Raw genomic sequence first — 22,930 nt, 5'->3', positions numbered from 1 at the left:
CCTTCCACTGTACGCAGACCAGCCTTGATTATCCTTCAGGGTGAATTCGGCAAGGACAGGGTCTCTGGTGGTCAAGAGGAGGAGACAATAGAGGCCAGAACCCCTGAGAGAGTAGGACAGAGGCCCATGTAGTGATGCAAAGCAAAGACTGATGGGTTCCATTCTCTATATGTCTCTTTTTCTCTCTGCAGAGTACAAGGTAAAGGATATGCATAGACCCTGGGGGTCTCCAGGATTCTTGGAGCCGCTACACTGGGGATCAGCAGGAAGATGGCGGCACTGTCTATGCAGGGAAGGGAACATAGATAAATAACCTCAAGGGTCCTTTCAAGACCAACATTTCCTGTCCCTCCTTGGCCCACTTTCCCTGAATCCTGCCCTAGGTCTCTTGCCTACTGAAATCACATACCCTCCCTGGGCTTCAGAGACACTCTGGTGGCTTCCCAGTCACCAAATATTAGACACTTACATTGGGGAGGTCATGTGCCTATATTATTGCATGGGCACATAATTGCATGGGCAATATATTGCATGGCAAATACCTCCAAACTTATTCCTAGCAGTATTAGGGGACTCTGTGGATCCTTACCTTTTGAGAGAAGGTATCTTAAGGCTTCTGGGCAACCCCAAGGAGGACGGGATCCAGCCCTTCCTCTAGACTTCATTTCTGGCCCTTTCTGGATAGAACAAAGAGACCAGACACAAAACATACCTGAAAGGAACAAGCCCACCACCCTCACCCAAGCTGGAGACCACCCTCCTTTCTCCTTAGATCTACCCTTATGAACTGCTGCTGGTGACTACAAGAGGAAGAAACCGACTGCCCAAGGATGTAGACCGGACCCGTTTAGAGGTAAGTCTAGAAAACTGAGCAGGAGCTCTTGGCTTGGAAGAAATTTCAGAGGTTTCTTGGTCTAACCTAGCTCAAGAAGGCTGGGTGAAATGAGTGGCTTTAAGATCACACAGCTCTTTGAAAAAGCAGGAACTTGAGCCAATTTCCTCAGCCCAAAACTTCCCCATGCTGTTCCCCAAAATTGCGCCATGCTGTCCCCCCCAAAACCACCCCATGCTGTTCTTTGCTGCCTCCTCTTCAATTCAGTTAGCGTCTGTGGTGCACAGAGACAGTAACTCCTCACCTAGGGCTGATGCTTCTGCAGCATTGCAGGAGAGCTAGATTTGCTCCCTGCCCACAAGGGGCCCTCAGTCTCAGGATTGTGCAGAAAACTAGTGGTTGTGATGGCAGACAGGGCAAGGCAGCATTATGTAGAAGGAACAAAAGCATAAATGAGTCTCAAGTCAAACTCCCAAGGTTCAAACTCTGATTCTGCCATCACTAGGTAGGCAGCTTTAGCCAAGTGACAACCTCACTGAACCTTGGTTTTCTTTTCTGTAAAGTGAGGGTGATTGATTGGTGTGCTTTTCTCATGCTGCCAACAGAGGTGAGTGAGCCAATACCCATAAATCCCTTAGCATAGAATCTGGCAACGTACTGAGCATAAAGTGCCCAATGAACATTAGATTACTGTTGTCTAGGGAAGACCACTAAGGCCTGAGGTGGTCAACACAGGTTTGCGGGAAAAGGAAGGGTGTAGATAGACTTGAAAGACAAGTTGAGTTTGGGATTGATGGAGACAGAGGGGAGAACGGCATAAACAAAGGTGCAGAGGTGGGCCTGAGCATGGTGCCAGGCACTCGAGCACTCCAGACCACCTGCTGTGGAGTTCCAGTCTCTGGCCTCCTCTGGTGCTGGAGCACACTCTGATCCTTACAGCCTAGTGCCTCTCTCTGCCTCTCCCTCTCCCTAGAATGTCCGTATTAGTCTGTTCTCGTGCAGCTAATAGATACCTGAAGCTGGGTAATTTATAAAGAAAAAAAAAAAGGTTTTATGGTCTCATAGTTCCACATGGCTGGGGAGACCTCATAATCATGGTGGAAGGTGAAGGAGGAGTAAAGTCACATCTTACATGGCAGCAGGCAAGAAAACATGTGCAGGGGAACTGCCCTTTATAAAACCATCAGCTCTCATGAGACTTATCACTACCAGGAGAACAATATATGCCCCCAAGACTCAATTATCTCCATCTGGCCCCATCCCTGACAGGTGGGATTATTACAATTCAAGATGAGATTTGGGTGGGGACACAGCCAAACCATATCAATGTCCTTCCCATCTCACCAGCCTCCTTGCTCCTCGGTGCCCCACACAAGCAATCCCTGTGCCCCAAAACCTCCTCCAACCCTCCTCCAGGAGGGGTCACTCCCCTTGTCCTCTGGCCTCCTCCAGCCTTCTATACAAAGTACATCAAGCACCTCTCACTCCCCTGTGTATCAGATCATGGATGTATCCATTTCTTCTGCCTGACCCTGAGTTTCTTAGGGGCAAACATTGTCTGTCCTTCCACAGGGTCTGGGCTGGGAGAAGTGTCAGGAAACGTTTGTGGGATTAAGTGCAGGCTTCTGAAAGAGGAGGCTCAGCACTCCTCGGGAAGAGCATATGAGCTGCCCTTGACTTGATGGCATGGAATTGGCCCAGGGTAGAGGGTTGGGGCAGAAAGAAGGGAATGCGCGTGAGCCAGGAAGCTTTGCGAGTTCTTCTAGTGCTAGCACGCTGGGTTAGCACCCCGAGAAGCAGGTGATTCTCCTCACATTTTAACAAAGGCTTCCTCCTTTCACTGTCTCCAAATGAGAGTGACCATCAGTGCTGAAGGGGACAGCTCCCAGGGCAGCTCAGTGAAGCCAGTTTTCAGTAATGGAAACATTTTTCAGAATCACCCAACATCAGAATCACCCACATAGCTTTGTAAAAATAACATACAGAGGCCCCACCCCAGATCAATTCAATCACGATTTGGGGAAAGAGAAAGAGCTCAGGTATCAGAACTTTTCAAAAGTGCCCAGTGATGTCTAAAATATCGCCTGGGCTGAGGTACACGGGCTAAAGACACTGCCCCAGCCTCCTGCACTAGTTCCAGGAGGGGACTGAAGAAGGAAAACTGTGGCCCTGTCCTCAAGGAGCTCAGAGAATAGATATTCATTCATCCAACAAATATTTGTTGAATCATCCTCACCTTACAGAGGAGAAAATAGAGGGTCATCAAGGCTGTCATGTGGCTACATCTGATCACTTAGTGATGACAGAATCAGTTTGAACCAAGGGAGCTTACCTTGAGCCTTGCTTATCGATGTAGTGCTGCCTCCCCTCTCTTCCCCCATTACAAGCATTAGTTTTATGGATAATCCTGAGACTGTGGACCCCTGAGAGCAGGAAGCAAATCTAGCTCTCCTCCTATGCCCCCGGAAGCATTCAGGTACTGTTTGCAATGCCTGCAATATAGCAATGAACAAAACAGGAGACCCCTGCCCTCTTGGAACTTACATTCTTGTGTGAGGAGACACAAGATGTGTCTCTTTTATTTGTGTCAATATCGTTGACACAAAGAAAAGAAGAAATGGCACCGTGTGTTAGAAGGTAATAAGTGCTAAGGAAAAAAGTAAAAGGAGAGAAGAGAAGGGGGTTTGCAGTTTTAAATAGCATCATCAGAGTTGGTCTCATTGGATGCATGACATTTAAGCGAAGACTCGGAGTAGTTGAGGGAGTCGGGCATGCTTTTATAAGAAGGAAGAATTTTCCGGGCAGAGGGAACAGCCAGTGTTGAGACCCTGACGCAGGAGTGAGCTTGTTGTGTTTGGCCATAGCAGAAGGTGAGTGTGTCTAGGGTCAAATGCACACAAAAAAGATGAGGAGGAGAAAATGAAGTTAAAGGAAACTGGGAACAGATCACATGGTGTAAGAGGTGCATGAAAAGATCACTGTGATCATGAGAGTGACCAGACAGTGCTTTTCCGTGTGCCCCTGAGTGCTGAGCACAGGACCTGTATCTGCTCATTCACCCTCATGGTATTCATGATGCAGAGACTAGGATGCTCCCATTTCCCAGAAAAAGAACCTGAAGTTCAGGAGGAGTCAGGTAACTTGTCCATGGTCACATGGCCACATCTCCCTGGCTCTAAGAGATGCACTCTTAACCCTCCCGCTTTAACACCTTTCTGTGGCAAAAGTCAGATGGACAATAGTAGCATTAGGGGCCTTGAGAACTGGAGGGAGAAAGGAGGCCCCAGCTCGCCCCTAGAGGAGATAAGCCCTTCCAATGTGTCCTATTGTGAACACATTACTTGAGGTTGAGTCTACTATTCCTTTATATCAAGCCACATAACAAAGATTTTTGAACACGGTAGAGAAACTCCACTAGAAAATCAATACTATCACCCTCCAACAACAATAATAAATTATTCCAAAGTGCAGTTTCCCTCAGTCTTTACCATGGAAGGAGCAGAGATGGGATCTCTCCTATCTCAAATGTCTTTCATCACTCACTTGAGTGGCACAAACATGGACAAGTCAATGGTACAGAGAAAGAGGCGGGGTCTTAGGGATCTAACAAGAAAATGTGATGTGTGGGCATTGCCTGGGTTCTAGTTCAGACACACCAACTGTGAAAAGACATTTGCAAGACAGGAACTTTGTAATGGACAGGTATCGGGGAATTCCGAGGAATTCTTGTTAAATTTTCTTGGGTTAGTTCATGGCATTGTGTAACCACAAAACATCCAGTGTGTTTTGAGACACATTCGGAAGTGCATAGGAATAAACTGACCCAATGTCTGGGCTTTGCTTTAAAATATTTCAGCAAATAAAATAGATAAATGAAGCAAATACGGAAAACCTCACGATAACTGGATCCGGATAATGGACATGGGCTTTGTCCTATTTTCTCTCTTTTGTGTAGTTTTGACATTTTTCATAATAGAAAGACTTACGAATTTTTTTAACAGGGCTAAGAGTGGCAGTGAGAATGTGATGCATTCTGCCTAGACATTGGTCCCAGCTCTACTACTTCAAAAATTATTGACCAAAAATTATCAATATTACCTTTGCTTGAAATTCTGAAGGTATGGTGAAAATGTTAGTTCACATGGCCAGGCGCAGTGGCTCATGCCTGTAATCCCAGCACTTTGAGAGGCTGACAAGGGCAGATTGCCTGAGCTCAGGAGTTCAAGACCAGCCTGGGCAACATGGTGAAACCCCGTCTTTACTAAAATACAAAACATTAGCCCAGCATGGTGGTGCGGGCCTGTAGTCCCAGCTACTTGGGAGGCTGAGGCAGGAGAATCGGGTGAACCCAGGAAGCGGAGGTTGCAGTGAGCTGAGATTGTGCCACTACACTCCGGCCTAGGTGACAAAGCAAAACGCTGTCTCAAAAAAAAAAAAAAAAAAAAGTTCACAGTGACAACAAGCCAGAGAACTGGCTAATTATTGTGTGGTCACATACATAATTTTCACGGAATCTCCTTCAGTACCCAATTAGCTCATGTAATTGCTACCAAGAAGCCAGCTCAAGTGAATCCATTAAGTTTGCCGGCAGTATATATGCATATATTTCTGCATGTATTTCTCTTTTTAAACTTAATTTTACATTTCATTTTGAAAAATATTATGCCCTCCAGGAAAGTTGCAAGAATAGTAAAATGAACATCCATCTACCCTTCACTGAATACACCAATTGTTAGCATTTTGCCACATCTTAACTGCTGTATATTTCTAACTAAAAGCTCTTGACAATGTATCACACATTTAAAGCTGCTTACAAGGGAGGAAGGAAAGGAGGCCAGAAAGAGGGGAAAATCTGCTCTAGAATGCAGACGAGGGCTTGATTATAAAGCATATTTGTTTTCATATCACAAAAAGATAAAAGGATATTTTGTTGCTTCAAAAATTATGAGCAGTCATTTTTTTCATTGACTGGCCTGATGAACAGCTTTCCAGATCATTTGTTAAAATATAAGTAAGAGGAAATATCCCCTAAAATCTTGGACATGCCTCCTTTTTCTTTCAAAGGGGAGTGGGATAGCATGAAGCCACACACACTTCCAGATACAAATGCATGAAGCAGGCATGCATAAAGGGGAGGGGTCAAGAAGGGGCACCAAGGGGTGTGTAGTGGAAGCAGAAGTCCCACTTGAGTCATGCGCAGGGGAGGCCTCTTCGGACAGATCAGCTCCAGAGTCCTCCCTGGGGAAGCATTCATTCCCATATTCACCCATTCACAAGTATTCATCACACATGCCCCTGCTTCAGACGCCGTGCAAGGCACAAATGGGAAGGAACATTCAGCGTCCACTGCTACCTCCGCCTGCCCCCACATCTTCCACCCTCATGCTGCTCTCTCTCTCTCTCTCTGTCCCCCATTCTCGCCCGCCCCACCTCCTTCAGCGCCATCTGTCCCAGGAAGAGTTCTACCAAGTCTTTGGCATGACCATCTCCGAGTTTGACCGGCTGGCCCTCTGGAAGAGGAATGAACTGAAGAAGCAAGCCCGGCTGTTCTAGGCAGAGGCTCTATAAATATATATGCATTTATATAAAGATATATGTAAAATCTCTCTACTGAAGCTCGGTATAATCCTCTCTTGTGTAATGGGACACACTGCCTGCCATGAGACTTGCTTTTCTGTGCTGTCAGGCAAGCCCACATCATCGAGATATTTTTATGCTCTCTACTTTCTCTTTTCTAAGTGCTGTGGGCTCTGGGAAGGGATTTGAGGGGACTCTGTCCTTTTATTGGGGATCCTTTTTATACTGAAACATCTGTCCTAACTTGAGTGCCCTAAGGTCCAACTCTCTTTCCTAAAGAAGGTGCCTGAAGAAGTCTCTCTTCTCTTTGCTTTGTGGCCCCTTTCCTAAACTTCTAGGGCTCATGCTGACCACGTGGTTTCCACACCTTATTGGCCCCAGGGGGGCCCTCCCATGGGAAGATCTGCAGCAATCTCCCCAAATCAATGAGCGCCTTTAAGCGCCCATGAGGAACTTTCTCAACGCCCCCAATTAGGAGCTCAGTGCTCTCTGGGGGCAATGCAGTTAAAAGTGTGAGCCTCAAATCTGGTCATTATACCAGTCAACAGAAGTGGACAGGGCCTAGGCCTCTTCTCAGCTCCTCAACCCTCCTTCTTCTGCCCTGGATTGTAGCCTCTCCCTGGTCCAAATCTAGGATTCATGGTAGGAAAAGAAAAAGGCCCTTCCCTTCCCTCTACCACTTCCAGCTGGCCCCTTTGCCTGACCTGGACTTGGAGAACCAGAGGAAAGGAGAGGGAGCGGAAGTGGGAGATAGTGCAGGGCACCTATTAGAATCGGAGCTGCAGGCTTTCTTGGGATCCTCCTCTCTCCCTCACTGCTCCCAGCACCTCCTGACCCTTCCCTCTTAGAAGGAGAGGCCCATGATGGCAGCCTGTATTCTTGAGCCTTATTACAATCTACGTGCCTGACAACTCAACACCGCAGGGCTAACGTTCCCACCAGAGCTCCAACTGAACAACCAAGACAGATAACTCTCACTACCCTCCAGAGAGAAAATAGGCTATGTCCCAAAGAAAGGTTCTTGGTCTATGCCTCTGGTCTGTGGGCTGGCAGGACAACCATACCATACCTCCACCAGTCCTCGGCTTGTGCTGAAAAGTTAGCCATAATTCCCCGGGAAACTTTTGGAAGAGTGGCTGCTTATGAGATTTCAAACTGAAGTGTTGGCCAACAGCACTCACGGCCATCTTGGATTTCCCCGGTGGCTTCCTTTCCTGCCTGCTCACCTCCCTGAACAGGAGAGAAGGCTTAACCTCTCTTCTCCTCTCCAAACCTTTCACCTTGAGTGGGCGATGTTAGGTGGGAGCTGTTCCTTCTTGGAGATGCCTGGAGTTGGACCATCTTGAGGTCATGGAGGAAGGATGAAGAACTGAAAATGACAATAATGACTCTCAAGAGGCTGGTGATGTGACATGGCAAATGTAGAACTGACTTAAACTGAACAAACCCTCACTGAGCACCTCTGATGTTGAGCACCTGCTGAATACTGAGCACTGAATGGGGGAGGGGGAGGGGAGCACCAGGGTGAGTCTACCTGGGACTGGGTCTCAGGGGCATGCCTACTAACAGTGGGTATCATAAGGCTGTACCCAAACATAACGGATGTAAGGCAGAAAGTGATCGGAGAAGGAATGAGAAGGTGTACGTGATGTTACTGAAGAGTCATATGCAGTTAGAGCAGACCAAGGAAAGCCTTCTGGAAGAGACAGCATCTGAGGAAAATTCAGCAGAAGGATCTTTGTAGATTGGGAGGAGATTCTAAGTGGAAGGGATGATAGGGTAAGGGCCAGAGGGAAGTTGGCTGTGCCCTCATTTAGGACGTCAGCCCTCCCTGCAACTTCTGTTTTTGGCCAATGTCTTCACTCTCCTGACCCTTTAGAAACGTCCCCAGCAAGATGCAAACACTGAAGCTGCCTCACTGTCAGTGGTTAAGAACTTGGCGAGATTGGAGGGATTTTGTTATTGTTGTTGGATATTTTTGTTTCCCATAAAAGCACATCATTTCAACCCCAAACCTGTGTCCTTCTGTTGTTCCTTGTGTGGGTGTGGAAATGACACATGGGAAAAGGCTGAACCCTGCACATTTTTCAAAATAAGAGCATGAAACAGCAGCCACTCCTTTGGCCTCAGTTTCTCCTGAAAAAAAAAAAAAGTTGGGTAAAAGTAAATATCACTCAGATTGTTTTCTGTAGAATGCAGGATCTCTCAAGATGGTAGAGGATGTTCCAACAACAAAGATGTTCCGTGATCAAAATTAATAATAATAATAGTTCCTTATTGCTAAGCACCAGCAATGTTCCAAGTTCAATGTGAGCACTTCACACCCATTATCTCATTGAAGCTTCTGTAACAACCCAAGAAGTGCCATTATTAATGTCTCCATCTCCTAACTGAGTAAATAGCTTTGAAGAAAACCATAATTGCCACTGGTAGAGCCCAGAGTTATTTCCAGCCTGACTCAGAGAGACCGTCTTAACACTCTTATTAAGCAAGATCCCTCCAGCTGCAGGTAAAGAGAGCATCTTGTTACAAATGGCTTCAATGGTGAGATCACATGTTGTCTTGCACAACCAGAAGTCCAAGGTGCAGAGTTAGTACATTCAGCAGCTCAGGAATGGGGTCCAGAGCCCAGGTGGTTCGCATCTCTGTAGCTCACCATCCTTAGCATGTTAGCTCTTGTCCTCAGCCAGCACGTCTCCTATGTTTACAAGAGGCTGCTGTGCTCCAGACATCATGTCCCCACACAATCACATCAAAAAACAAGAAAGTCTACTGCATGTCTATTGTAGTCAGAAAAACTTTTTCCAAAGTCCTCAGTAGACTTCTGCTCGGATCCCACCTGGCCAAATCTAGGGATATGTCCATGCTCCTGCTGTAATGAAGGCTGGGAAATTGGGCGTTTGGCATTTTCAGCCTCAACAGGGGGAGGCAGGTCCTCTAGCAACAAAGAAGAGAGCTGGGCAGAAAACGAGTGGCCTCTGGATGAGGGAATCACAGCGCCTCTGCCGCAGCCACTGTGCCGTGAAAGAGCAAACTCCGTCCCTTCTCCCGTAGACTCATGATGCACATTGCCAAAAGTCCTGAGAAGTCCTACCACAGTACCTTTGTTTAGTCCAATATTTTATAAATGAATTTGACGTGACTTCTGTTTAAGACATGCTAGACTTACTGTATTTTATCTGTTTCACAGATGCACACTTTGTTCACATTTCGACATCTCTGAAGATGAGATGTGGCTTAGAATTAAAAGTAGCTCCTTTTCGGAGCTCTTGTTCTGTGATTCTTCAATAAAAACCAATGCTAACTTTCAGCCCCAACACAGCTCCCCCCAGACAGGTGGCGCAAATGTGCAAAAAGATACTCAAGAATGCATCTCTGCCCATGCCTACACATGCAGCCAACAAATATTCATGAGCAAGCGCCTCCTACCGGGCAGGAGCACGGAGGATACAACAGTGTGGAAGGCAGGTATGGGCTTTCCTCATGGACTCTGGTCTAGAGAAGAAACAAATTATAAATAAGGCAACAGAAAAAGAGATGACACTTGAAGATAACTGCTACAGAGGCAACAAATAGGTAGCATGAGAAAGGAACTCACTTTGTATGCTAATCGAAGGATGAAAGCCAAGTACCTGGGGAAAAGTGGGGTTGGCAGCATTCTTGGCACAGAGAACGGTGGATGCAAAGGCCCTGGGGTGAGCAAGAGCTTGGCTTCTTGGAGGAACAAAAAATACCAATGAGGATGCAGTGAAGCGAATGCAGGGGAGAGTGAGATTAGAAGAGGTGGGAGGGAAGGCAGGGGCCAGCCACGCACAGAGTCTAGAAGGACACTGCTCATGCATCCAGGCTTTGAGGAGGGTGCTTGGCTTGCACTGTGGTTGTCAACATGCTGGGTGGAGAAAGAATTGTTCCAGGCCTTGACACTCAAAGTGTAGTTCCTAACCAGGAACATCAGCATCACCCAGGAGCTTGTGCGAAATGCAGAACCTCAGGCCCCACCTGACCTGCCCCATCAGCACCTGTGTTTTCATAAGATCCCCAGGTGAGTCACACACATGGTGAAGTAAGAAGCCCTGCTCTCACCCACCTTCCTTTCATGGACAGACAGAACATTTTGAGTCAGACTGAAATTCTAGAAGTGGGCCTTTCCTCACATATGCAACCCCTTTGGACACTGGAGATCAACCTTGAATCAGTAAAGCAGATTATGATTTGGGAGGCCACAGAAACCACAGAAGGTCAGAGCTTAAAGCCAATAATACCATAGTTGTAATTTGCAGCCATGATACAGTTCACGGACATGGGTGCCAGCCGTGGAAGGTATCAGCAGTTGTAGCTGGCCACAGAGCCAAATGTGGAGTAAAAGGCCATTCAGCACTGTTAGCAAAATTTAAGGAGGCAAAAGCACTACTAAAATTAACAGTAATTAACCTCACAGAATTATGCCAGTTCCATGTGGAATTCAGTTTTAAAGGTATTGTTCCATATCAGACTTTGAGTTGCTAAAAACCTTGACTGCACAGTGATAAACACCTGCCTACATACTCAGCTGTAGGCGGCGCCAAGCCACTCAGAAGCCCTGTAACAAGACTCCAAGTGAATACAGTGCAGGGGCTGCGCAGAAGAGGGTCAGCCTCTCCCCACCACCCCCAAGCCTTTCGCCTCTGTACTTGCCTTCGTCCAATATGATTGGTCCAGAGACACAGACAAGAGAAGCCAAAGGCAAGAAGTCACCATCTATGGTCAGCCTCAGGGAAAATTAGACCTAAATGTGCAGATACACAAGGCTTAAAATTGCATGACATCTATGTCCATAGTCAGAAGCATTTCCTTCTCAGGGGAACCATCCGGAGCTTCCCAGATTTGAGTCATTCAAGCATCACTGTCATTATTTTGTCAAATTACTTATTTTCTTAATACTATTTACTCAATATTTTTCTTTCAAATGACATGTAGCTGATGTTTTTGTTTTAATGCCAGTGAAAAGTGCAGGTTTGTAGGACTGTTTCTATGGGTCTTTTTGTTTGGGTTAGCTTGTTTGGTTTTTTGTTGTTTTTTTTTTTTAAGAGACAGGATCTTGCTGTGTTGCCCAGGCTGGAGCGCAGTGGTGTGATCATAGTTCACTGAAACTGCAAACTCCTGGACTCAAGTGATTTTCCCACCTCCGCCTCCTGAGTAGATGGGACTATGGGCATGTGCCACCATGTTCAGCTAATTTTTATTTTTAATTTTTTGTAGAGATGGGGGAGTGTCTCACTATGTTGCCCAAACTGGTCTCAAACTCCTCACCTCAAATAACCTTCCACCTCATCCTCCCACAGTGCTGGGGTTACAGGCATGAACCACCACACCTGGCTACATGTTTTTAATACAAATTCACATAAATTCATAACTCTCCAAATATGTTGGTTTGTGTAACATCTAAACACATCTCACATTTTCACCAATTGTCTGAATTCCACACTTCGGGAAACACAGTTCTACCGGATGGAAAAGGGAGGAGAGAAGGCGATTCACATTTTCTCAAAGTCCTCATGATACCTGATCTTTGGGGAGCCCAAGAGACACAATCTGAAAATGCTGCAGACAGATAGGAAAACCCAAGACTCCTTGACAACAAACAGGGCTTGCTGAACCACAGCTTGACTGACAGCCAAGACTCTCGCATACCAGTGGTATCCTCCTGGGGCATCATATAGACAGGGTGTCCCTGGACCTCGCTGAGGTTTTCAGTAGCTACAGCCTCTCGTTTTCCCCACTGCTGAGCGTTGTAAAGCCTTTGCCTCCGGGTATGCTGCCATGAGCTCCAGAAGGGACAGTACAGCGTCATGGGTAAGCATCATGGGTAAGGGTTAGACACAGCCTCCTTCGGGACAGTCTCAGCCCTGCCATTTCCTAGTTGAACTGTGTTCTCACACTCCCATTTCATATCTTGATTCCCTAAACCCCCAGTACCTCTGAATGTAACTCTACTTAGACATAGGGTTTTTAAAGAGGTGATTAGATTAAAATGAGGCTGTCAGGGTAGGGCCTGATCCAATCTGGCTGGTGTCTTCATAAGAAGATTTGGACATATGGGGACGGCCAGGGAGCCATGCATGGAGGGACAGCCACGTGAGAAGACAGCAAAGGGGCAGCCATCTACCAGCCGAGGAGGCAGGCCGCAGAGGAAACCAGCTCTGCTGGCAGAAATTCTGTTGTCGCAGCCAGCCCTAGTAAAAGAATGAAGCGAGACGTGCAAAATAGAAGTCGTGACATTTATTTGATAGAATGGGAAGGAACGATGGTGTGCTGCAGGTGCGCGCCTGGCTGCAGGGGAAGCAGGCATTTGACTGCTCACCTTGGGCTTAGATCCTGTGGTTTACCTAGACTATGAGTGCCCCCTGTGGGCCACTGCTGGAACTACAAGGAGATAGGCTGCCTTTCCTACCTGGAATCTCCAGGTGTAGGGAATTCAGGGCTGCAGCTGTGTGGCCTTCTCTGCCACAGATTGGGACAGATCACCTGAAGATGAAGACTAAACAGAGGAGGGCAGAGCCAGGAGCTGGAGAGAAAAGAGCGACTTCTCGGCTTGCCTTCCTAGATCCAAGCTTGCCTTCAAGCCAGCTTCACGCCTTCAACTACCCAGCTACCCTTTCAGCTTTTCGGTTAAAGCTGGTTGGAGCTGTGATTCTCTCACTTGCCATCAAAGCAGTCATGACAGATACACTGGCTCCCGGAGTGGATGGATATTGGCAGTGAAATCCTGAATGCGTTCCCTTGCTGTCTGTGTGGGGGAGAGTGCCCGCAACGTAAACAGAGCAGGCATCTGCCCTGATTGGAGCATGCAGTGTGACATGAATCACTAGGGAACACATAGGAAGGGTAAAAGCGTGCTTCAATCTGTTACTGGAAAGTGTTCACAGGGCCCAGACCTAGAGCCTTCTGGTTTTCCAAAACCTCCTTATGGATACAGAATTCCTTGTCATACAAAAGAAATGAGACTGCCTCCCTAATGCACAGGGTCTTGCCCACCTGGATCAGGACAAATTGTCCATCTGGCCCTAGCAATCTGTCCTTCTAACAAAATAACAGCACTATGCAATGTTTTTACATGTGCATACAAAATGCCACTCCTTAGAGGACTCCATGGGTAGCAGCATTTGGAAGCTTGGTAGTCCTCCCGTCTGGTAGCATCGGGCACTCTGTAGGGAAGGAGGAACCTGATAGACTCAGTTGCACTTCCAGGGGTTGGAATTATATAAAACTCCCTGCAGGGGGCAGCCTGGGTATGTGGCCACGATTTCAGTATCCCTTAATATATTTCCTTAAACATCTGACAAGTTCTTTAGAGGAAACCCACACCAATTACATAATAACCAACACTTCTGATGATGGCTCAGACACTGTGCTAAGCACCTTACAGATCTCATTTAATCCTCCGGCGACTACTTTCATCCCCATTTTACAGATGAGGAAATTGGGTGCTTGATAAGTAACTCATCGAGTGTTTCACAGCTGTATGTGGCAGAGCTGTATGGACTTGAACTTAGAGATGCCCGTGCGCTTGGCTGTCTCATACAAAATCACCTCCCTGAATAGAGTGTCAGCTGACATTTGAAGAAAATATACCATGCGCCAGCAGGGCACCAGCCACTCTACACTCTGCATACACAGTTACACTGAAGCATCGCAACTGCTGTGTGGGGAAGGTGTTTGTAGTCCCAATTATTAATTGAGGAATCTGAGGTTCAGAGAGACTGAAGATCATGCCTTGGCTGTGCAGAGGCCGGACTGGGTAACACTCAGATCTACTTTGTCCTAAAGTCATGCTCTTCACCACTGCATCCCACAAACTGAACAGAGGGGCTAAGGAGACCTCATGTCAGCATCACCACTCCTGGTTCTGAATCTAAAGCCTTATGTGACTTCAGGGAAGATTTCTCCCCCTCTCTCAGCCTCAGTTTCCCTAACTGACAAATGAAGGAACCAGATGGGCTAATGTGTCAGGCTCGTTGGGGCTCTAAAGCTTTTCTAGCTCCAGGTTATAAAACCCACTTTGGACCTCAGCAACCTGGTACCAGCCTGCGGCCACGGTTGAAATTGGGCGCGTGCAGCCCAGATCTTCAGAAGAGACTTAGTCCACGCTGCAGTGTTAGGCCCCCTCAGGCCTCAGTGTAGAGGCCCCCAGCTGGAAAGACCCTCTAGAAGTCTTCATGGGTCCACACTTCCCCTCAAGTTTCCACATGGGGTTCTGGGTGGGCTATAGACCAGATTAAGTCCACAGGGGTGTTTTTTGCAATGTTTTAAAACAATTGGAATTCATTACCAACACTTTTAAATCAAAAGAGATTTTTTACTAAAATCTAGATTTCTGGGTTCTGCTGGAAAATCTGAAGACCTGGCCACTCCGGAGCTGAGCTGACTGGTGACTGGTCCCTCAGATGAGGGCTCCACTTTGCCATGGCCCCTCCACCTCCATGGCCTGCTTCCTGCACACCCTTCCCTGCCCAGCCCTGTAGGTGCTTCAGGGCACGAGCCTCGTTTAAGGAGCCTAAGGTCTCACTTAAGATGAAGAATCCAAAGGAAGGGAGTAAGCTTCATGCAGCATTTCAGCACAAAAACAAAAGCTCCTTTTCCTTTAGACACAAGCACTGGGCTTGGCTTTAACAAGTGTGGAAGCTGAGCCTAGCTGCCCCGCGCAGGTAGGAGCCCTGTGCCCTGGAGCAGAAACATGAAGGTGCATGGGAAGAAGGAATTTTCATCCATCCATGAAACTCTTTCTCTTTCTCCCAGAAACAGCCACTGAGATCTCTATCTGCTTTCCAGGGCCCAGGGTGGACCAGCAGACGTGTGTCATTTCACTGGATAGGGGCTATAATGGCGACATTGTGCTGAGTGGAACAAGAGAGGTTTTCATCTGGCAGCCAACATCAGGCAGACACCCGATCAGAGGGCTCTGGGGCTCACCCCACACAAAGGAGCATGGGAGAGGGGCCCTGAGCCAAGGAGAAGCCGCACATCCACAGCAGCACACAGGGTCTGGGCAGCACAGCAGCATGTCTCCGGAATGCCCAGTCACAAGCTCATTTTCCCCTGCAAATCAATAAGCAAATAGGACAATCCCAGAGGACAAACAGGATCCCCAGGACACATGCATTAATAATAGCCAATACTGGCAGGCCTCACACATCCTTGCATATGTTTTCACTGACTCATTCCACAAATACTTATTACCACTTACTAGGTGCTGGGCACTGTGTGCTAGGTTCTAGGGATCTGGCAATGAGTAAGATACAGCATCTGCTCTCATAGCATTTGCGGTCCTGTGGGGGACAGGGGAGCACAGGGAAAGAAGCACATAAAGGAATTATATATTATTGACCCAATATATCAGGCTGACCTGAGATTCACACAGCAACAAAGCTGACTCAGGAACCCAGATCTGAGCACCCATCTGTTGTTTTTCATACTCTTCCTGAGGTCTCCTGAGATCACATTGCAGGCTCAGTGAAGAAGGCACCCCAAACACCATAATAAGAAATCTGGACTCTCTGCTGATGGCCAAGGGGACCCATCGAATATTTTTAAGGGAGAAGTTGCATGGTCTGACTGGGATCACGGAATGGTCACTCTGGTGGCCATGGTGAAAGGAGTCCCTGGAGATAAGGTGACAGGTTAAGAGGCTAGAGTTATGTTTCTCTCCCTGGAACAAACAGTCCTGAGCCTCCAAATTTTTCTTTCCCAGGGTTTCCCAGTTCCACTTGATAAGCTAAGAATGAGACTGGGGAGTATCATTTGTTTTCACAAGACCAGGAGCAGGAGGGAGTTGAAAGCTTGCTTCCTGGTATTGTTCACTAGGGCCAAATCTGATATCTTCTCACAGAGCTGGAGCTCCCCCCACAGAATTCTTCAGACACGCACCAGGCAAACCTGGAAAACTTGGAAGTGAGCAAAGTAGGTAGTGAAAGGGAAGATATGAGGCAGCTCCTAAAAATCCTTGCCAGAGAGTTGCACTCAAAATGAAATGGAAAGGGGATACCAACAACCCTCATTCCCATCCTTGCCCTGATGCTTGCCCCTCAATAACGCACAATCCAGCCAACCTGAACTGCTTCACAGACACGTCCTGCCGCCTTTCAGCTCAACGTCTTTGCTCTCATCATTCTTTGCTCATAATGTCATCCCCTCATTACACGTTCTTAGTTGCCCCCTTCCAAATATCTGTCATCCATTACTGCCTCCGTGATTAGTAAAAATAAAAAAAAGTCTTGCTTTGTCTGATGGACTCTAAGAACACTTTATTTCTCCTCTGGTACGTTTCATATAATAATTTGTATTATATTATTTTGTACATATTTATCTCCTCTACTAGATTATAGATTCCCTGAGGGTGGGAATCACTCCTACTTAGCATTTCTTCTTCCAATAGCAACTTGCACAGAGCGCAATCATATTGCCTAAGCAAGTTTATGGACAATGTGGATTGTTAGCTTTTATGAGAAATATAGGCCTCACTAAAGGAAACATACAGGGAAAAAAAAATAGTTATTCCTTGTCCAAACCCACAAATAACTTTCTCATCCATCTCAGTTACTCTTGACAGCAACCAAGCTGTAGACAACTTAGTCAACATTGCCATCTAGTGGACATTATGAGTAATTACCTAAACCAGAACCACTCTGCCTTCCCGGCAACAATTTTTTTGTTGATTCTCAGAACTGTTCACAGACCGTGGTCTCCTATTTCTATATCCTTCCCAGACCACAACTCAGTTAATTCCACTCCATAAATTATTCCATGGACACACATAAATTTTCCTTAGCCTTTTTTACTCTTTTGTTCCGATTCTCTGAGTATATCTCCGAAGTCCTTGAAAGTTTCTTAAAGTTCTCTTTAAAAATCTCTACAGGGCGTGGCGGCCCATGCCTGTAATTCTAGCACTTAGGGAAGCGGAGGCGGGAGGAGCATTTGAGCTCAGACGTTGAAGACCAGCCTGGGCAACATAGTGAAACCTCGTCTCTATCTTAAATATTTTTTTAATATTATAAAAATAAAAATCTCTACAAAAGTCTCTGTTTTTGCAACAGTAACATCTCATACTGTTTTCCTAAACCATTTCAAAGAAATATTATGTTTTTAGAAGAATTAGTGAGCTAGCCTGAGAACTTAAATACAATTTATGGACTTGTTTCCGTGTTTCAGAGTTCAAACAATAAACTTTTAAAACCTAATCCACTTGTAAACTGTTGGTTGGCTGCTTTAGAATTTAAACTGACCTTTTCAAATTGGAAAAGGGGACAGCAGCAAAGAGGAACTTAGAAAATAATAATGGCTCATATTTTATAGCTGTTTGTGGTTTATAAAGAGGGTCTGTATCATCATTTCATTTGCCCTATCAACAGTCCTGTGAGTACTTAGAGTATGAGGCTTCCCATAACACGGATGAGCAAGAAAACCTCCCTGATGGAAAGTTATTATACTACGTAGTATTTAGATCCGTGCAAGAGTAATAGCGTTTTTTTTTGTTTGTTTTGTTTTTTTTTTTTGCCATTACTTTAAATGGCAAAACCACTATTACTTTTGCACCAAACTAATAGAACAAGAGAGCCCATGCACAGGTTTTCATATGTTCACAACACCACGTTTGGTCTGAGCGCTCTCACACATACACAATACATAAATTACTGATTTTAAAGACAATGTTAATTTCAATTTACCCATAAAACCAATAGAGAAAATATTTCCAGTCCGGGAAAGTACAAGATGCTCTCTGCCAGGCTTTTTCTTGCCTCCATGCCTTGTGGTTGGTGTTCCCCATTCCTGAATGTTCTAAGAAGGGAACAGTGGCCTGCTCAAAGCTGAAAGCCATGGCCTGGCCCTTGGTGGGAGGAGCGGTGTCTGGGAGGACAATTGGTCCTGGACTTTACAAAGGGTCTCAAAGTCAGACGTTTGATATTATCTATAAATGAGTGAGACCTGTTTTCACAGGGATATCCTAATAAGGTGAAGAAGTTGACGTTCTTCATACAGCTTTTAACTTAAATCCCATTACTGTTCCACACGGGTCATAGCGATATTTTCTACAATCTTGGGAAGCCTGCACTTCCATTGCACTGTATTTTGTATGCTGAAAGTGCTCATTTCCACATTTTTTTAATCACTCTGTTTTGTGTGTTTTCACGTTTTATTTTTCTACTCTTTTTCTGAATTCTCCCACATCCTCGCGTGTTTTCACGTTTTCGTTGAAAGTGTCCCAAGCCCTTGTCCACCTTTCAGCAAGCCTCTCTCGCGTTCCTAGGTGCTTTTCTTTCTGAAGATCTTTGTTATTATTTCACTCTCCTTTCGCAACACCACTGACACTGCACCGGCATCGCCACGGGCCCACTGTCTGGCTTAGAAGGCGCTCAGAAAAGACCCGCGGCGAAAGAAGACAAACCCAAAGCCAGGAAACCGGAGGCGGCAGGCTGCAGGGATCGGATGAAAACGCGCTGCGCCGGCCTCCGCGGGCCGGGATGGGGCGGGCTGCGGGGTGCGGTGGTGAGCCCGCGTCGGAAGCAGAGCGCGGGCAAAATCGCACACCACCTGGGTCCGGGCCGGCGCGGGGACCACCGCGTGCGGACGGGGAAGCGGGTCCTGCGGCCCCAGCGGAGGGCCAGGGAGGGCGGCAGGGCGCGGCGCGGGCGTGTGCGGGACCGCGGGGCAGCGGCCGGCCGCCCGGGGGCAGAGGCGCGCTCGGGTCTATTCCGGGAGCGGCGCGGAGGGGCGGGCGCGGGCGGGGCGGGGGCGGCCGGCGAGCATCCTGCCGGGGGGAGGGGACCGCGGGGAGCGCCGGCCGCAGGGCGGGCCCGAGAGCGCCGCGCGCCCGTCGCCACCAGCCGCGCCGGAGCCCTGCGCCCTGCTGCCCCCGCCCCGGGGGCCCGGCCGACGCCATGGACCGAGGCCGGGGTAAGAGGGGCCGCGGCGCCCGCACTTGTTGCTGCGCGGGGCGGGAAAGGGAGACCGGGCGATCGGAAGCCGGAGAGGAAGAGGAGGGAGAGAGGCGGACGGTGGGGCGGGGGCTGCGGAACGGCCGGAGGGCGCTGGGAGACGCGGCGCTGGAGCACAGGTGCCTCCGGCTGCCGGGACGACCCAGTGCGTGTCAATGCCCGAGTCCTGGGGTCGAGTCGCCTCCCGTGTGTGAAATCGGAGTTTTCATAGGCTGAGGATTTGTAACTTCGTAAAAGATCCCCCTCTCGATTCGGAGCACCGCGAGCTCCTCCCGCCGCCTTCCACTCTAACGGGGAAGACAAGGTTTACAGGTTCAACACCCGCCGTGAGAAGCCCCTGGGGAGAAGCCCCAGGGCACCCAAGTTTGCAGCTGCCCGGGGCAGTGGGAGAAGGAAGAGCGCCGGGAGCAGGCGCGCGTGTGCCTGGGTGCGCGAGCGAGCGGGGGAGGAGGCGTGGGTGGCTCTGTCCCGGACCAGCTGTGTCCTCGGCCCAGGCCCTTCTCCCTGACCGGCGTCAATGTTGGACTAGTCAGTTTCCCAGGCACCTTGCCGGCTCTTTTCCAGTGTATTTGGTAGACGTTTCACCGAAGTGGAGGGACTTCTGAAATTGAGATTGACGTGAGCCAAGAGGGCGGCATTCGTTGGAGGCCAGTGTACGTCTCTTTTTGCTTGTTTTTGTTTTGTTTTGAGACCATTTCGCTCTTGTAGCCCGGGCTGGAGTGCAGTGGCTCGATCTCGACTCACTGCAACCTCTGCCTCCCGGGTTCAAGCGATTCTCATGCCTCAGCCTCCGAAGTAGCTGGGACTACAGGCGTGCACCATCATGCCTAACTGATTTTGTATTTTTAGGACACAAGGGGTTTCACCTTCTTGGTCTAAAACTCCTGACCTCAGGTGATCCACCGGCCTTGGCCTCCCAAAGTGCTGGGATTAAGGGCGTGAGCCACCGCTTCCGCAGAGCACATTTTAAGTAAAGTGGCCAGATGGGAGTGTGTGTGTCTGTAAAGAAGGGGCCTACTTGGACATGGAAACAGTGTCAAAGGCTGGGAATCGGAACCCCAGGATTTCACTCTGCGCCTCGGGGATCCAAAGAGATCACAGGTGTGAAGGCACTAGATAAACCAGTGAGTGCTGTGCCAACAGGTGAAGTGTTGTTATTGATAATGGAAAATTCCCTCTCCTCCCCATGATAATCTCACGCTTCTCCCCCATCTGCCTGTTTGCTGTGCTGAGTGAGCCCTTCAAGGGAGGAAAAAGGAGGGAAACAGCGGCATGGGAACAGTTAGGAAGTACCGGGGCAGGGATGAGCCCAGAGCAGGTGTAGGATAACCTCCCGCACTCCTGTTACAGGGAGAGTCGGGCTTGGCGAGCTCAGAGGGCCAGAGGGGACTCCTGGCTTCCAGTTCAGCCTCCCCACCTGACCCTCCCCATCGCAAAATACCACATTCATCTTCTTGAAGGGCTGGGAAGTGCAGGCAGGAAAGAGAGGGGCCTTCTGTTTGGTTCTTTGGCAACTGAGGCCTAGATTTGTAAAGCTGTTCTCACCTGTTAACTGATTTCTAGGCAAGTGTGCAGAGAGTGTACATCAGGGAGGAAAAACAAAGAGAAGAGGCACCTCTCCTGCCCCCCATTCATGCTGTTGCCACCTCCCACATCATATGTCTAAAGCAAATGGCACCATCCACCCTCCCCTTCACACTCCTACCTGCCGCCCCATCTCCGCCACCCTTCCACCACCCCTCTCCCTGCCAGTTTTTAAATACCACCCTGTCTGATCTCCAGTAAAAAAAAAAATTCTATACCTATGCCTACTCAGCCTTGTGGAAAGTGCACTGTGTCATCCTAAGATAGAGGGTGACAATAGTTCACTTCACTTTAAATGCTTGGTAACCAACACCTCGAGGTCAGAACGCTGCCTCCAGAGCACTCTTCCTAGGAATCCCTTGGTGCTGAGAGCTTAGGAGGACTCTAACCTGCTCTCTTCCTGCAGGCTTTTCTGGCCTACTATCGTCCTTCACACCTCTTGTCACAACTTTATAGATGTAGTTATCTGACTGTTCAGTCTCTCCCTACCTAGAAGTAAGCTTCAGGAAGGCAAGGAGTGGATCTGTTGTGATCGATCTGCAGACACCATGCCTGGCACATGGCGCACAAAAAGTGTGCTGTATATTACCAATTAAACCACTGCTGAGGAGCTCCAGCAGTGGTTTGTGGTTTAATTAGTAAAATACAACACACTTTATAGTGCACCTCAAATGGATTACTTGTACAGCAATGTTGATTTTTCAAAAGTGAATACTACTACTTCCTCACATCAGATCAGTTCTTTGTGACTTACAAAGGCCATCTCAAGTAAAGTGGTCTTGAGGCTGGGCCGCACAAGATTGGTTTAACTGCCTGGATCCTCAGTTCTCTACTCTGATAAATAATTGTAAACACAACCATGTTATGAATCAGAATGCAAAGTCTGCCTGCATTTTAAGATAAAACATGAGACTTCAAAAAGTCTTCCAGGCTGGATGCGGTGGCTCATGCCTTTTATCCCAGCACTTTGGGTGGCCAACGTGGGCAGATCACTTGAGGTCAGAAGTTTGAGACCCGCCTAGACAACATGGTGAAACCCCATTTCTACTAAAACTACAAAAATTAACCAGGCGTAGTGGTGGGTATCTGTAATCCCACCCACTTGGGAAGCTGAGACAGGAGAATCGCTTGAACCAGGGAGGCAGAGGTTGCAGTGAGCGGAGATTGAGCCATTGCACTCCACTGTGGGCCACACAAGTAAAACTCAGTCTCACAAAAATAATGGATTCCAGCAGACCTTTCCTGTAGCCCTGTCCCAGGTAGATGTGTACTCTCTTCTGTCATCAGGGAAGGCTTAAAAGGCACAGGTCTCATTTGGGCCTCCTGCCTACCATTTGAGACGTGGGACTGTCATGCCCAGCAGACTGGGGAGAAAACCACACTTCGGTATTCACCATAGTAACTGAAATCATCAAACTCTTGCCATGTGCCAGACACTGTCCTCAGCCTCTTATGTGGCTCCTCTCAGAACAACCCATCGGATGGGGCCTGCTATCCTAATGGTACCTCAGAGAAAAGCGGGCTCTGCCTGTGTATTCGCCACAATAATAGAATACACAGACTGGGTGGCTGCAACAACAGAAATTTATTTTCTCACAGTTCTGGATGCTGGAAGTCTAAGATCAAGGTGCAGTCAGGGTTAGTGTCACATGAGGCCTCTCTTGCTGTCTCATAGGGACACCTTCTTGCCATGTCCCTTCATGACCTCTTCTCTGTGCATGCAGAATGAGATCTCTGGTGTCTCTTCTTCTTAGAAGGACACCAGTCCTCTTGGATTAGGGCCCCACCCTTACGACCTCATTTAACCTTAATTACCTCCATAAAGACCTTGTCTCCAAATACAGTCACACTAGGGGTTAGAGCTTCGCCATATGCATTTGGGAGGGACACAATTCAGGCCATAACAACAAGCTTAGGTCACTGACATTAATTTGCTCCGTGATTCGTTCCCCATGTGAAACACAGAGCT

At 47.9% G+C, this 22,930-nt stretch overlaps 2 protein-coding genes across 8 annotated transcripts in view; both read left to right on the top strand.

Annotated features, from left to right (window-relative positions):
* ABLIM3 (actin binding LIM protein family member 3) overlaps nt 1–8,423 on the top strand; it is a 115,537-nt gene extending 107,114 nt beyond the window's left edge. For 5 of the 6 annotated variants that reach the window (XR_012512145.1, XR_012512144.1, XR_012512143.1 and 2 more), the window contains 2 exons: nt 192–853; nt 6,272–6,361. Coding sequence is in view for 1 of the 6 variants with exons in the window: in XM_074379555.1 (XP_074235656.1) it covers nt 192–199; nt 773–853; nt 6,272–6,385 (203 nt within the window). In the remaining 5 variants the exon portion in view is untranslated. Of the gene's footprint in view, nt 1–191; nt 854–6,271 lie in introns of all 6 variants that reach the window. The other variant, XM_074379555.1, reaches the window with a different exon arrangement.
* A 10,758-nt stretch (nt 8,424–19,181) lies between these two features.
* AFAP1L1 (actin filament associated protein 1 like 1) overlaps nt 19,182–22,930 on the top strand; it is a 72,668-nt gene continuing 68,919 nt past the window's right edge. The window contains exon 1 of one of the 2 annotated variants that reach the window (XM_039469048.2): nt 19,182–19,336. In XM_039469048.2, the coding sequence (XP_039324982.1) occupies nt 19,321–19,336 (16 nt within the window). In that variant the 5' untranslated portion in view covers nt 19,182–19,320. The remainder of the gene's footprint in view (nt 19,337–22,930) is intronic. The other variant, XM_074379515.1, reaches the window with a different exon arrangement.

The sequence above is a fragment of the Saimiri boliviensis genome, chromosome 1 (assembly GCF_048565385.1).
Source record: "Saimiri boliviensis isolate mSaiBol1 chromosome 1, mSaiBol1.pri, whole genome shotgun sequence".
Lineage (NCBI taxonomy): Eukaryota > Metazoa > Chordata > Mammalia > Primates > Cebidae > Saimiri > Saimiri boliviensis.
This window is presented reverse-complemented; position numbering and strand designations above follow the sequence as displayed.